The sequence below is a fragment of the Bombina bombina genome, chromosome 6 (assembly GCF_027579735.1).
Source record: "Bombina bombina isolate aBomBom1 chromosome 6, aBomBom1.pri, whole genome shotgun sequence".
Taxonomy (NCBI): domain Eukaryota; kingdom Metazoa; phylum Chordata; class Amphibia; order Anura; family Bombinatoridae; genus Bombina; species Bombina bombina.
In genome coordinates, this window is record NC_069504.1 from 805,054,007 (window position 1) to 805,070,167 (window position 16,161).

The 16,161-nt window shown below is 39.1% G+C and overlaps 1 protein-coding gene across 1 annotated transcript in view; it reads right to left on the reverse strand.

Annotated features, from left to right (window-relative positions):
• Nucleotides 1-1,859: 1,859 nt before the first annotated feature.
• MYL7 (myosin light chain 7) overlaps nt 1,860-16,161 on the reverse strand; it is a 29,746-nt gene continuing 15,444 nt past the window's right edge. The window contains exons 3-7 of the mRNA XM_053716086.1: nt 15,657-15,732; nt 15,267-15,371; nt 9,404-9,482; nt 8,129-8,177; nt 1,860-2,014 (exon numbers count right to left, since the gene is read on the reverse strand). Of these exons, the coding sequence (XP_053572061.1) occupies nt 1,910-2,014; nt 8,129-8,177; nt 9,404-9,482; nt 15,267-15,371; nt 15,657-15,732 (414 nt within the window). The 3' untranslated portion in view covers nt 1,860-1,909. The remainder of the gene's footprint in view (nt 2,015-8,128; nt 8,178-9,403; nt 9,483-15,266; nt 15,372-15,656; nt 15,733-16,161) is intronic.

A 16,161-nucleotide genomic window follows, 5' to 3' on the forward strand; every position in this document is an offset into this window, starting at 1 on the left:
TAGCGATGATATGACATAGCGTAGGCGTAATGTGGGAGTTAGCTGGGAGTTCCAGGGGAGTAACCTGCATTTTTAATGGGGTACATCACCAGTAGTGTGATATATTCCAATCTCTAAAGTGTAGGTTACGTGTAAGGTTTCAGCCTTGTTTGTCTCGCCCCCTTTTCAGTTGCGAGACTTTACAGTGTGAGGCAGGTAGTGTAGATTTAGTTATAGTTAGGTTGCACAGGCATTATTTAAAGTGTTCTTACACAGAAACTGTGTTAGGTTTCAGTGAGTGCACTGTCTGTGCTGTGTAGGAACACTTCAAATACAACCCTCCCCCCATGCCCGCTGAAGTGGCAATGTCAGCTAAGTTTTGCTAAAGCTGCGATGCCTATTATTTCCAATGGGAGACACATCGCCACTCGCTTGTACTTTGCGGGTCCGCCCCTTGTATTCAAATATATAGAATATTCAAATTCTGTTACAAAAACCACTACCAGATGTCCTATATAAATGGATCATCTACAAAACATTTATACAAAGAAAAATCTAGGGTATAATGTCCCTCTAAGTATATTTTTTTTTCTTTAAATTTTTATTTTTGTTAAAAATGTACGATCCCAACAAATCTGACTTTTCTTGAACATGACAATGTAATATTTACTGTAATACTATATATTTTTCCTGACATTTCTCTGACGGTTGGAGACTCTATTCTCAACACCTCACCCCAGGTCCGCTGTCTTGGGGTCACACTTGACTCAGAACTCACATTCAACCCACATATACAAGCACTTACCAAATCCTACCGTTCACACCTACGCAACATTTCCAGAATTCGTCCCTTCCTTACTCAAATAACTACAAAAATACTTATTCATTCCCTCATTTTGTCAAAATATGGCCTCTCCGCCCTCCAATCTATTATGAATGCTTCTGCTAGACTCATCCACCTAAGTCGCCGATCTATATCAGCTGCTCCGCTCTGCCAGTCTCTACACTGGCTCCCCATACACTCCGGAATACAATTTTTAAAGTATTAACCCTAATTTACAAAGCACTCAATAGCCTTACTCCCAACTATATTCCCTCTCTCATCGTGAAATATTCCCCATCCCGTCCTCTTCGATCAACCTCTAACCTACATCTCTCCACTCCTGCTATCTCTACGTCCCACTCCCGCCTCCAAGACTTCGCATGTGCTGCTCCTGTCTTCTGGAACTCTCTACCCTGCTCCATAAGACTGTCTCCAACCTTGTATAGCTTCAGACGCTCCTTGAAAACCCACCTATTCAGAGAGGCTTACCATCTCTCCTCTATCCCTCATTCGACCCAAACTAATACATGAACTGCCTGACTCACTGCTGCAACTACAACCGATGTGACAAGCTACCCCAACCTTATGTCTGTGCACCCTAAACCTATAAACTTTGAGCTCTCCGGAGCAGGGCCCTCTTCCTCCTGTACTAGATTTGTTTAGTTTTGTTATGTTTTGTATTTTATCACAAATCCTTGTCATTGTATACCCTATCATTGTACCCAGCGCTATGGAATTTGGCGGCGCTATACAAATAAACAATGATGATGATGATAATATTATTCCAAATGTAACTTAAATACTTCAAAACTTAAATCCTTCTGGTGTTACCACCAGTTAAGCTTACAAATGGAATGTTATTTAGCCCTATATATTTGAATTATTTTCCACATTTTAATAATTTTGTGTATCGTTCCTGTGGAAATTTACATTAATAACAGTTTAAAGTAGAAGAGATGCCATTTATTAATTGAAGCCAGCAAAATGATTTTTATTAATATGACAGAAAAATACATTTAAATAAACGCCTAGTTGAAGAAAGAAAATACACAGAACATTAGAAAAAATAATTTTAATTGTGTGAGATAGAATATACAAGGTTGACCTTTAAGCTTCTTCCTTTTCATCTCCATGTGTGATGATGTAACACAAAGATTTGTAGTCAATATTTCCGGCCACATCAATAGGAGTAACTGCGAACATTTGTTCTACCTGTGTGAGACAACAATGGAATTTACTTATTAAATACAGCACTTATAGATGTAAAAAAAAGTGATTAAATATATTCTAAGTAGAGATAATTCTGTTTTATGCCAGTGCTTTATTTTTTTTATTTTTTTAAATATTCTTTATTGAAGTTTTCATATTCGTCATACAGACATATTAACAATGGATAATTATGCAGCAATGATACACAATAAACAATCATTTTCCACCCAGGGTCTGATATTTAGTATACAGTTCTTGAAGCAGATCAGGTGTTTCCCCTGGATAGACAGTATATTAAGCAACATCGTTTAGTCGCCTTAGTTGCTTGAAAACTTATGTTTTTAACTAAGATTTATAATTTTTAAATGAACAATAACAGTGAATTCTAACAAAATTCAACTTCAATCCTACTAGAATAGATACAGCATTTCAATTCAATTATGAACAGGTATTAAGAAAAAAGGAAGGGAAGTGGGGGTTAAAGAGAGATATAAGGAAATAAAGGTTGGAGGAAAAGGGGAGGAGTAGTAGGTAGAGTAAGGAAAGGTGGGTAAATTACTCCGGTGTTGAGTTGTCAATGGCACCCAATATTGACTCCTAGTAAAAATAGTAAAACTTAATGTCATAAAATCTAGTGAAAGTCCCCTTTCTGAGATAGACATCTTCTTCATGGAATAGAAGTGTCGTGGTGTATTGGATCCAATCTAGTCTAGAGGGAGGTTTGGTAGATTTCCAATTTCTTGCTATTAATGTCCTATAGCTATTCAATCCTATTAACAAGAGATTCCGTCTAATTTTGCAGAATACCGTAGGTCTGTAGTTTAGTATCGCAGCTAATGGATTTAATGTGAAGGATTCTCCCAGTATCAGTCGGAAATCTGCTTCTATTTGTGACCAGGATGGCTGGAGCGCATTGCCACCATATATGTGACATAGTACCTGTCACGGATACCAGACCACCAAGGCTTCCCCCCACCCCCCCCCTACTACCTGGCTAACTCCTTTGTACATCAGATTTGGCCATTTCAGGGCTTGCTGGATCTCCCAGATTTGTGATATCTGTTGTTTCTACTATGTGAACTTTGTCACAGAAGAGCTGATCTCTGACCAGGAAAACCCTTCTAGGCTGGCCAGGCTCCTGGAACTGCCGGCCGGCCGTACTGCAACAGATACCCACCTAACCCCTCTCAGGCTGGCCGGGCTCCTGGAACTCCCGGTCAGCCGCATCACGCCAGACACCCGCTAACTTTACCCCTGGTCGCTCCAGCGGCCCTTTGCCCCAAAGCTTTGCTATTTTGGGGATTGATAGCCCCTAGGGAGGACAAGAGGTGGGAGAATTGCTGGAGGGGAACTGGGAATTTTGGACACCCCTACCCCCTATCTTTAGAGGGCTGTAACTCCGGTCCCCAGTAACGAATCATGATGCTTTTTGGACTGTGCATCTGAGGACCAAGAGCTTTCAAATGAAACCCTGGAAGTGCCACCGATCCCCCGGGATCCACAACCTCTGTGTCCTAGGACTCTGTGTGACTGTGGCTGCTATGGCAGGCGCCAGCCTGTCTGGAGGGACGGGAGATTCAGGAGTAAGATAAGACCCTTTGTTTGTGTATAAAAGGAGTGTGTGTTTCCTAATAAAATCAGTACTTCTTGTTTCAACTGAATGCTAGTCTGTCTAGTTATTTGGGTGGGAATTGCTATAATCACTTTCTTCGCTACATAGCGGCCTGTTCCAGGTATAGGAAGGATCCTTCTGGCGGAGCTACCCAGTCTGGGTAGCTGGTATCCATCAGAGGTGGGCTACAATCACTTGGCGGCTACACAGCTGCAGTCGGCAGGGAGGAAGCAGGACCCTTTTGGTGGAGCTACCCATTCGGAGTAGCAGGGGTATCCATCACAGTACCCCTCATACCACACCCCCTCCAGCATCTATTATTTGCATTCGGATATATATGGTTTAGATGGGCTGGGGTCAAATACCATTGTGTCAATATTTTATAATTAAGTTCCAGAATTTTTGGGGGATGCTGAGGATTTACGAGTATTACGAAATATGTTTTCCCAATCTTTTATTAAGGGAGACTTCCAGTTCCTGCTGCCAACTTGCAGTATACAAAGGTAGGGTGGATATTAATGCTTCTTCCAGTATGTGTCTAGTTATGGAAAGGGTACCAGAAGGAAGTAGGTCCAGGAGGCACAGCTTTTCAAATATTGTGGGATTTCTTAAAATATTTGCCCTATATGTGGAGCTTTGAATTAGATGGTTTCATTGTGCGTATTTTAGCCATGATGAGTAATTTCCTCCAGCTACCTCTTTTAAGTCATGCCTTTGTTTAAGTTCACCATTATTTGTGTTATTAAACGGTACCGTATATCCAAATTTCCCACTATTGGTTTTATGTGGTTCAAGACCTCCAAGAAATTCAGCATTGTAAGAAATAGGGGATAAGGGGGAAGAGATACCCATCTGTGAGTCCCTTAATTTAAGTTATCACAATTTTTAAAATATGTGTACAGCGTTGAAGTTTTGGTTAAAGTTGGTCCAATTTTTGAGTTAACCCAACATAATGCTCCTAATGAAGCCAGTGTTTAATTTTTACTGTTATGTTAGATCAATAGCTGCTCGATTTTGTAACATGTTTTTGTTTTCATCTCATATAGTGGCTTTTGTTTTGGATCATGGAAAATTAAAAAAATAAAAATAATTAGTAATTTTACAGAGCTAAAAGAGGTAAAATAATGTGAAACAAACAGTAAATTATACCAATCCTTTACCTTTTTCAGTTTAAAAGGAAATAAAACCCACATTTTTTCTTTCATGATTCAGACAGAGCATGCAATTTCAATACAACTTTCCAATTTATTCCTATTATCAATTTTTCTTCGTTCTCTTGGTATCTTTATTTATAAAAAAAAACAAAAAGCAGGAATGTAAGCTTAGGAGACGGCCCAATCAGCAAGCGCTACCCAGGGTGCTTGACCAAAAACGGGCTGGCTCCTAAGCTTACATTCCTGCTTTTTCAAATAAAGATACCAAGAGGAGTAAATTGGAAAGTTGCTTAAAGTGAAAGTCGATCATAGCATTTTACAAACGCTAGGATTGACTATTGAAACAAATAAAGGGGACTTTCATTCATGAATATAAGATACTTCATGTAGAAAGCTCCTTTATTTGTTTCAATCGATCGCCGTTCTTAGCTGCTACAGCAGCCCACGGCTGAAAATAAAATTTTGCTAAGCGGTGACGTTTTCACCTCCCATGGATTTGTTGGTGTTAATTGTGAACACCAAAATGGTAAACAAAATGTCAGGTGTAAAGTGTTTTTGGCTTCCATTTTGATGTAGGTTTATATACTCCCTCATCCCATTTTACAAGTGCGCAACAAAATTGTCAGATGTTAAAGGGACATGAAACCCAACTTTTTTCTTTTATGATTCAGATAGAACATACTTTTAAAACAACTTTCAAATTTACCTCTATTATTAATTTTGCTTCATTCTCTTGGTATCCTTTATTAAAGGAACAGCAATGCACGACTGGCAGCTAGCTTAACACACCAGCAAGCTAATCACAATACACATATATGTGCAGCTAGCTCCAATATTCTAAGCTCACCTAGGTATCCTTTTCAGCAAAGGATACCAAGGGAAATAAGCAAATTAGATAATAGAAGTAAATTGGAAAATTGTTTAAAATGGTATGCTCTATCTGAATCATGAAAGAAAATTGTTGGGTTTTCCTCTGGTTTAATGTAATTTTTAGAACAAAATTACAGTGTTTGAGTATGTTACTTATCATATGTAACCTGATGGTTTAAAAGACTTCGACTAGATTACGAGTTTTGCATTATAAGGGGTGTGGTACTAACTTGCACGTTATTGTCACCGCTCACTTACCTACAGCGCTGGTATTACAGGTTTTTCTAAACCCGGGGTTAAAAGACAAGAAGTGAGCGTAGAGCAAAATTGAGCTCCATACCGCACTCCAATACCAGAGCTGCTTAAGTCAGCGGTGAGCTGGTTGTACGTGCTCGTGCACGATTTCCCCATAGACATCAATGGGGAGAGCTGGCTGAAAAAAAGCCTAACACCTGCAAAAAAGCAGTGTAAAGCTCCGTAACGCAGCCCCATTGATTCCTATGGGGAAACTACATTTATGTTTACACCTAACATGAACCCTGAGTCTAAACACCCCTAATCTTACACTTATTAACCCCTAATCTGCCACCCCCGACATCGCCGGCACCTACATTATACTTATTAACCCCTAATCTGCCGCTCCGGACATCGCCGCCACCTACATTATACTTATTAACCCCTAATCTGCTGCCCCAACATCGCCGACACCTACATTATATTTATTAACCCCTAATCTCCCTCCCCCAATGTCGCCGCAAAGATTAGGGGTTAGTTGTGTGGGTGGTGGGTTTTACTGTTGGGGGGGTTGTTTGTATATTTTTTTCAGGTAAAAGAGCTGATTTCTTTGGGGCAATGCCCCACAAAAGGCCCTTTTAAGGGCTATTGGTAGTTTAGTTTAGGCTAGAGTTTTTTTATTTTTTTGGGGGGGGCTTTTTTTTATTAGATTAGGTGTAATTAGTTTAAATATCTTGTAATTTGCTTTTTATTTTGTGTAATTTAGTGTTTGTTGTTTTTTTTTGTAATTTAGGTAATTGTATTTAATTTATTTAATTTAATTTAGGTAATTTATTTAATTGTAGTGTAATGTTAGGTGTTAGTGTAACTTAGGTTAGGTTTTATTTTACAGGTAAATTTGTATTTATTTTAGCTAGGTAGTTAGTAAATAGTTAATAACTATTTAGTAACTATGCTACCTAGTTAAAATAAATACAAACTTGCCTGTGAAATAAAAATAAAACCTAAGCTAGATACAATGGCAGATTAGGGGTTAATAAGTACAATGTAGGTGTTGGGGCGGCGGATTAGTGGTTAATAAGTGTAAGATTAGGGGTGTTTAGACTCAGGGTTTGTGTTAGGGTGTTAGGTGTAAACAAAAATTTAGTTTCCCAATAGGAATCAATGGGGCTGCGTTACGGAGTTTTACGCTGCTTTTTTGCAGGTGTTAGGCTTTTTATCAGCCGGCTCTCCCCATTGATGTTTATGGGGAAATCGTGCACGAGCACGTACAACCAGCTCACCGCTGACTTAAGCAGAGCTGGTATTGGAGTGTGGTATGGAGCTCAATTTTGCTCTATGCTCACTTCTTGTCTTTTAACGCCGGGTTTAGAAAAACCTGTAATACCAGCGCTGTAGGTAAGTGAGCGGTGACAATAACGTGCAAGTTAGCACCGCACTCCTCATACCGCAAAACTCGTAATCTAGCCGTTTATATATAAAGTTTTAGAGTCCACATAATTCTTAAAATGTCAAATTATTTGAGGTGTATGTGTGTCTTTTACATGTTTTTTTTTTTAAAAAAAATTACATTTCATTTGGTGATACTAGTTATAAAAGGCATTTCACCTTTTACGCCTAGCAGAGGAAGCTTAAACATGGTGTCCTTTAAAGAGATAGTCAAGTCAAAATTAAACTTTCATGATTCAGAAAGAGCATGCAATTTAAAGCAACTTTCTAATTGACTCCTGTTATTAATATTTCTTGGTTCTCTTGGTTTCTTTATTTGAAAAATCATGTATGCTTACGACCCGGACCATTTTTGGTTCAGCACCTTGGTAGCGCTTGCTGATTGGTGGCTACATTTAGAAACCAATCAGCAAGCGTTACTCAGGTACTGAACCAAAAATGGGCCGGTACCTAAGCTTAAATTATTGCATTTTCAAATACAGATACCAAGAAAACAAAGGAAAATTGAGTCAATTAGAAAGTTTAATTTTGACTAGACTATCCCTTTAATGACAGCATACAACAAACTGAAAGTTGTCAATGGGATAAGTGTAAACTGAGTGCAAATTAGTATTTTTGGCCCCTATTGTTGCTGCCATAATTTGACTAATTTTCAATAGCCATTTTAACTGATGTTGGCCAATAATTATTAAAAACAGCTCTGTAAACTCTGCCATTTTGGTAATCTTTAAAGTAATTGGAAAAGTTATATGCTACAACATAATGCAATAATTTTAAGATCTTAAGGCAAATGAATACCTCATCTGCTGTGAATTTATCCGCCTGGGTCATCAGGAGAAGCTTCAACCTAAAAATTAAACAAATGAAGCAGATTTGGTTCACAAGGTTACAAGGAAACATTCCAAACGAATGACACAATTAAGAGGTGATTGCTCTAAATGTTGTCTTGTAATATGGAAAAATGTAAATATAGATTTTGAGGGCAGATAAGAACCATAAGCCCAGCAAGTCCGCCCACATTTTCTATAACGTATAAGCTTAATGAGTTTGTACGATAACCTTATGCTTATCCCAAGCATTCTTAAAGTCCTTAGCACTTTTAATTGAAATTTAATCCACAAATCAAATACCCTTTCCGTGAAGAAGTTCCACAAATTATTTTGGAACCTGCTACCCTTCAACTTGAGATCATGACCCCTTTTTCTAGTGTTGCTCGTTTTGTGAAAAATGCTTAAACTTTATTAAGCCCCTTAAAATACTTTAAAGTTTCTATCCTATCACCTCTTTCCCTTCTCTCCTCTAAGCTATACATATTTAGGTCATTCCGCCTTCCTTTATAAATGTTATATTTTAGACCATGCACCATTTTAGCAGCCCTCTTTTGAACAGATTCTAGTTAATTTATATTCTTCTGGAGATCTGGCCTTCAGTACTCAAGGTGAGGTCTAACTAGTGATCTGAAACCTTGTGGACCCAGTTTGAAGCTTTATTAAAGTGATTGTAAACTTTAATGAATTAAAGCCCAGTATCAAATAATACTCTTAAAAACAGGGTCACTTTAATTCATTAAAGTTAACAAAGATGCTTATTTTTAAAAAATACTTACCTTTGCGTTATGGTAAACATAACGCTGATCCTCCGCCCACATCTGCTGCTTTCATTAGCCTATCAATGACGAATCTGGCTTCCTCCAATCGTAGCGTTGCTCCACCAGCTGGACGCCTGAGGGGGCACACAACGATTGGAGGAAGCCAGATTCGTCATCGATCTGCTAAAGAAAGCAGCAGATGCGGGCGGAGGATCGCCGTTATGTTTACCATAACGCAAAGGTAAATATTTTTAAAAATAAGTATATTTGTAAACTTTAATGAATTAAAGTGATTATGTTTTTAAGAGTATTATTCAATACTGGGCTTTAATTTGTTAAAGTTTACAATCACTTTAACAATGAGAAGTGCTGCTATCGTGATTTGATTGAGTTAGTTTAGTTCAATTAAGTAACATCTGCATATGTGGTTTCCTTAGATAAAAAGGTATTTGGATTTTTTTTCCTGCTTTGGTGAGATAACTCACTCGTCTTTGTGGACATTGCCGGTACCATTTGGGTCTAGTAGTTTGAAAGCACTGACAATAGAATCTTCTGGGTCCGTTCCTGGCAAAGAAAGACATAGATTTAGAACAGTGAGTTGCATGCTGTGAATGATTACTTTATATAACAGATACATAAATTATATTAGTCAATTCCCTAAAGTTACAGGGGCATTAAATATTTTTTTCTTTGTAAGGCATTTAAAAAACAAACAAAAATAAAATAAAAATTTTGTACAAAAAAACATTTTTGTTTTGATGCCAATGGGGCACCATTAGAACTCTGGGAGTTTTGCTTATTAGCCAGTGAGCTTCTATCCCATAGCCTGAATTGGACAATCATGCACATTATTGTAGTTTCTAAACCAAAACAGGCAGCTTTTTATTGTAAAAATATTTTGAACATGTTGAAATTGTGCTGTTTCATATGCATTATTGAAATCTTTACAATGTAATGTTCCTTTAAAGTCAAAATAAAACTTTCATGATTCAGATAGAGCATACAATTTATCAATGGCTGCCTGCAGTTAACATTGCACAAGCAATTTTTTGTGCTTTGTTAACTATGGGCACTTTGCCCAGCATACTGTGTTGACGTAGTACCCTATGTCCAGTACAGAGGTTACGGTGCTGCTGTCGGCTTTGACAGCAGGAAACCGCAACCAGGGTGCAGAAGACATCTTCCTTCATATGGTAAGGGAGCATGGTAAGGGATCGTACTCCGTTACCATATGAAAGCAGATCCGATACAGACAGAATCACTGTCTGAATCAGACATTGGTGAATTCCACGGCCATTAGGAGGGGAGGAAGGAGTTGGGTGGGTGGCAATTGTGGGGGGGGAGGGAGAGGCGGGTCCCTGCACTACAGAAAGTAAATAATTGAGCCCCTACACTACAGTGATTACTAGGAGGGGGAGGTGGGTTCCTACACTACAGAAAATGGTTGATCGCTTGGAGGTGGGGAATGTAAGGAGGGACCCCAAAACTACAGAAAAATAAATTAATAAGGAAAAACTGCCCTAAACTACATACTGCCAGACTGGCTGACAGTACCTAAGAAGACGACAACCATTAAAATAATAAAAAAATATATACGTTTGGTCTTAGTTAAATCAGAGGATCACATTGAACAAAAAATACATATTCTGTATGTTTGCTCTAAATTTGAGGAGGCCAGTGAACACATTTTGAGATTTTTTTTCTGCAATTAGAAAGCTACAAGTTTTCAAATTTGATATATATATATATATATATATATATATATATATATATATATATACACAGTATCTCACAAAAGTGAGTACATCCCTCACATTTTTGTAAATATTTTATTATATCTTTTCATGTGACAACACTGAAGAAATGACACTTTGCTACAATGTAAAGTAGTGAGTGTACAGCCTGTATAACCGTGTAAATTTGCTGTCCCCTCAAAATAACTCAACACACAGCCATTAATGTCTAAACCGTTGGCAACAAAAGTGAGTACACCCCTAAGTGGAAATGTCCAAATTGGGCCCAAAGTGTCAATATTTTGTGTGGCCACCATTATTTTCCAGCACTGCCTTAACCCTCTTGGGCATGGAGTTCACCAGAGCTTCACAGGTTGCCACTGGAGTCCTCTTTCACTCCTCCATGACGAAATCACGGAGCTAGTGGCTGTTAGAGACTTTGCGCTCTGCGTGACTCGTTAGTGTTATAAGGTCTTAGGTATGAATGGGGAGCAGGTGTGTTAAATTTGGTGTTATCGCTCTCACAATCTCTCATACTGGTCACTGGAAGTTCAACATGGCACCTCATGGCAAAGAACTCTCTGAGGATCTGAAAAAAAGAATTGTTACTCTAAATAAAGATGGCCTAGGCTATAAGAATATTGCCAAGACCCTGAAACTGAGCTGCAGCACGGTGCGCAAGACCATACAGCAGTTTCACAGGACAGGTTCCACTCAGAACAGGCCTCGCCATGGTCGACCAAAGAAGTTGAGTGCACGTGCTGAGCGTCATATCCAGAGGTTGTCTTTGGGAAATAGATGTATGAATGCTGCCAGCATTGCTGCAGAGGTTGAAGGGGTGGGGGGTCAGCCTGTCAATGCTCAGACCATACGCCGCACACTGCTTCAAATTGATCTGCATGGCTGTTGTCCCAGAAGCAAGGCTGTTCTAAAGATAATGCACAAGAAAGAATGCAAACAGTTTGCTGAAGACAAGCAAGACCAAGATAAACTTATTTGGTTCAGATGGTGTCAAGTGTGTGTGGCGTCAACCAGGTGAGGAGTACAAAGACAAGTGTGTCTTGCCTACAGTCCAGCATGGTGGTGGAAGTGTCATGGTCTGAGCCTGCATGAGTGCTGCCGGCACTGGGGAGCTACAGTTCATTGAGGGATCCATGAATGCCAACATGTACTGTGACATACTGAAGCAGAGCATGATCCCCTCCCTTCGGAGAATGGGCCGCAGGGCAGTATTCCAACATAACGACCCCAAACACACCTCCATGACGACCACTGGCTTGCTAAAGAAGCTGAGGGTAAAGGTGATAGACTGGTCAAGCATGTCTCCAGATCTAATCCCTATTGAGCATCTGTGGGGCATCCTCAAACGGAAGGTGCCGGAGCGCAAGGTCTCTAACATCCACCAGCTCCGTGATGTTGTCATGGAGGAGTGTAAGAGGACTCCAGTGGCAACCTGTAAAGCTCTGGTGAACTCCATGCCCAAGAGGATTAAGGCAGTGCTGGAAAATAATGGTGGCCACACAAAATATTGACACTTTGGGCCCAATTTGGACATTTCCACTTAGGGGTGTACTCACTTTTGTTGCCAACGGTTTAGACTTTAATGGCTGTGTGTTGAGTTATTTTGAGGTGACAGCAAATTTACACTGTTATACAGGCTCACTAATTTACATTGTAGCAAAGTTTCATTTCTTCAGTGTTGTCACATGAAAAGATATAATAAAATATTTACAAAAATGTGAGGGGTGTACTCACTTTTGTGATATACTGTGTGTGTATGTATGTATATGTGTGTATGTATATATGTATGTGTGTGTGTGTATGTGTGTGTATGTGTATATATATATATATATATATATATATATATATATATAATATTATTTTATTTATTTACCTTTTTGGTAATTTTACAATTACTTAATTCTGTGAATAAATAGGTAGTTTAAACTATAGTATACGGAAAACTCTTTTTATGCCAAAAAATATATATTGTTTTCATAGGTAAATACTCTTTGTATCCTTTATTGATGGGAGCTAGCTGAACACATTGTTAAGCCAATAACAAGAGGCATATTTGTGCAGCCACCAATTAGCAGCTAGCTCCCATCTCCTGAGACTACCTAAGTATCCTATTCAACAAAGGATACCAAGAGTACAAAGCAAATTAGAATGAAGTAAATTGGAAAATTGGTTAAAAACCAGGATCATGAAAGAAAAAATTTGTTCTAGAAATAAGCTTTTTGTGCGTGTTGGGTAGCACGCGTATTACAAGTTGAAAGTAAAAAGTTTTTACACAAGTGCTAACCCGACGTGCACAAAAAGCCAAAGTTAGAATATCTCGACCGCTTTAACGTATTCCCCCAATGAAGTCAAAGGTGCAAGAAAAGTGTGTGTGTTTGGCGGGGGGGAAACAACTCGCCCGCAAACCTGATCACATTTTCTCAAGTGCGCTAATCTGCATGAAAACCTTAATATTTCACTTTCCAATGTTCTTTACATAACAGAATATGTTCTTTCAATTCATAAATACATATTTATATATGTAAGTAAACAAAAAGGTATACAATACAGCTATGTGCTCCCCTCTGATTAGAACCGCTGCCTTCCAACAGTCTCTCCCAAAGGCTGTTAAAACAATATATATAGTTGTAGGAGGAGGCGCTGATTCAGGGGGGGTCCAGGTGGCTCATGGTCTCTTCACAGACTTCGTCCAGGAATAGTAGTTTCTGTGTGTGTGAAAAATATCACATTGGCGTAGTGCATCCAAACACCATGTGAACAAGTGTAGCTACTCACAGAATAATACTGGATAAACGGCTGCTTAACGATCAAGAAAATATGTACCAGCGCTATATATGTTTAAAAAGTAGCTTTATTAAAAGTTTGTAAAAGTCATCTACTTTTACAAGCCATATAAACTTTTAAATGCTCTTGAGAAAGACAGTATAATCGTTGAAACGCGTTGAGCTTAATAAAGCTACTTTTTAAACATATATAGAGCTGGTACATATTTTCTTGATCGTTAAGCAGCTGTTTATCCAGTATTATTCTGTGAGTATCTACACTTGTTTACATGGTGTTTGGAAGCACTACACCAATGTGATATTTTTAACACACACAGAAACCTACTATTCCTGGACGAAGTCTGTGAAAAAAACGTGAGTCGCCTGGAACCCCCCATGAATCAGCGCCTCCTCCTACAACTACATATTTATTTATGTATTTATTTATATATATATATATATATATATATATATATATATATCTCTATATATCTATATATATATATATATATCATACAAAACACGGAAGGGGACTGCACTCTCAGACTGGACTGGGTACACATCCCATGACCCTGCAACATGCTCAGCCCTGGGTGCTCACTGGCACAGTGCTGAGCATGTTGCAGGGTCATAGGATGTGTACCCAGTTAAGTCTGAGAGTGCAGTCCCCTTCCGTGTTTGGTATATATCTAGGGTGATTACATAAGCCTATGCACCCTTCACTTGTTCCCAGTTTGTTGAATTGAGAGCCTGCATTGTGTGGCTGTTTTAGGGACCCAGGTTTTGGAAGGGACCATGACGAGGTACCTGGGCTTGTCCCATTTGGCCAAATGCGGTAACTAACCCTTCCATTTTTGCTTTTAATCTTAGCTGAGAGCTTGTAAGTGAGTGCTGGACTTTCTCTGAGTGTTTTGTGTGTGTATATATATATAATCAATACAAATTCTTGCATAGAAAATTAGCACATCTAGGCAAGTTCCCTGCTTGCGTTTCCCCAGTAAAACTCCACATACAATGTTACCAATGCACAAGAGGATTCTGGGTAAGATATGCAAATTAGATATGCAAAATCCCAGTTTTTTTTTTCTTCAAATAGTGTTTTAACACAGCAGGGGCGTATTTAGGCCTAGGCCAACAAGGCCCGTGCCTAGGGCAGCAGATTTTGGGGGGCGGCACTTGCCCCTTGCCGCTGCACTGACTGTGTGGATTACTTAAAAAAAATAAAACTGATTTTGTCCGGGCAGCTTACCACCGAGGTCACGTGACCGGCAATGTATGTATAGAGTGAGTCACGCACGTGATCTCAGTCGGCAACCGGGTTAGGCGAAGTATTCAGATAGATGATCAGTGGCAGACTGGCAGTGAAACGGAGTTGAGTCACTTAGGGCTCTCAGGTGGGTACCGTACTACCGTGGGTCACTAGCACTGCACATGCACAAATAAATTTATCAGCACTGCCACTCACTGAGTTCTGACTGTTGCCTGGCGAATGGCGATACGGGTGTATTTTCAAATGAGGTCTGACACATTATATATCACAATCTCTGAGAGTACCCGGTACTCTCAGTGATTGTGATATATAATCTGCATCGCCATTCACCCGTGATGTTCAACAGGGGTTTGAACTGTGTAAATGTTCAACAGGGGTCTGAGCTGTGTAAATTCATGATTCTGAGTGCCTAGGGCAGCACAAAACCACTCGTAATCTGGCAATTTTTATTTTTAATGTCCCTTAAAGGAAAAAGGCAGAACAATTACAAGATGAAAACACACATAGTAGCAGATTTATTGCAAATCATGTAGTGTAAAAGCTAAATTATTCCATCACTCACCATTCAGTTTTTCACCAAACAGTGACAAGAACACAGTGAAATTAATTGGTCCCTTCCCTTCCTTCAGCATCTCTTCCAGCTCTTCTTCATTCGCATTCATTTTACCTGAAAAGGCAGGAAATAGAACAAAGAATTATTTTTCTTCAGAAGTTTGAAGCCAAGAAGGTACAGCCAATCAGAAACTGTACTGCCCACTTCTATAGTAGGCACAGTAAGGAGTGATAATCTAGTAAGGAAATCATTATCAGTGCCGTGCAGCATGAGCAGGTATTTCAGCATACACAGCACATTGCTGTTGATGGTAGGAACTCAGGAAGAGATTAATGTCCCTGGTTTTGTGCCCTTTAAGGAACCAGGCATGGTCAGTAAAGTATGTTTTATTTAGCTTACCCAGTTGCATGTATGTTTCTTTTAGGTCAGATTTGCTGATAATCCCATCACGGTTTTGATCTATACAGCTGAAAGCCTGAAAAAGCAAATTCACTGTTACTTAAAGGGACACTCAAGTCAAAATAAACTTTTATGATTCAGATAGAGCATGCAGTTTTAAGCCACTTTGCAATTTACTTCCATTATCAAATTTTACACAATCCTGTTATATACACACTTTCTGGGGAACAAGATCCTACTGAGCATGTGCACAATCTCACAGGGTATATGTATACTAGTCTGTGATTGGCTGATGTCTGTCACATGATACAGGGGGGGCCGTAAAATGGGAGAAAAAATAAATTTGTCAAGAAAAAAAATCTGCTTATTTGAAATTCAGAGTAGGGGGCCGAATTATCAACTATCAAGCTCTGAATGGAGTTTGATGCTTCTGTTTCCGTGTGAGCCTTCAGGCTCGCCGGAAACAGCAGTTATGAAGCAGCCATCTTAAGACCGCTGCTCCATA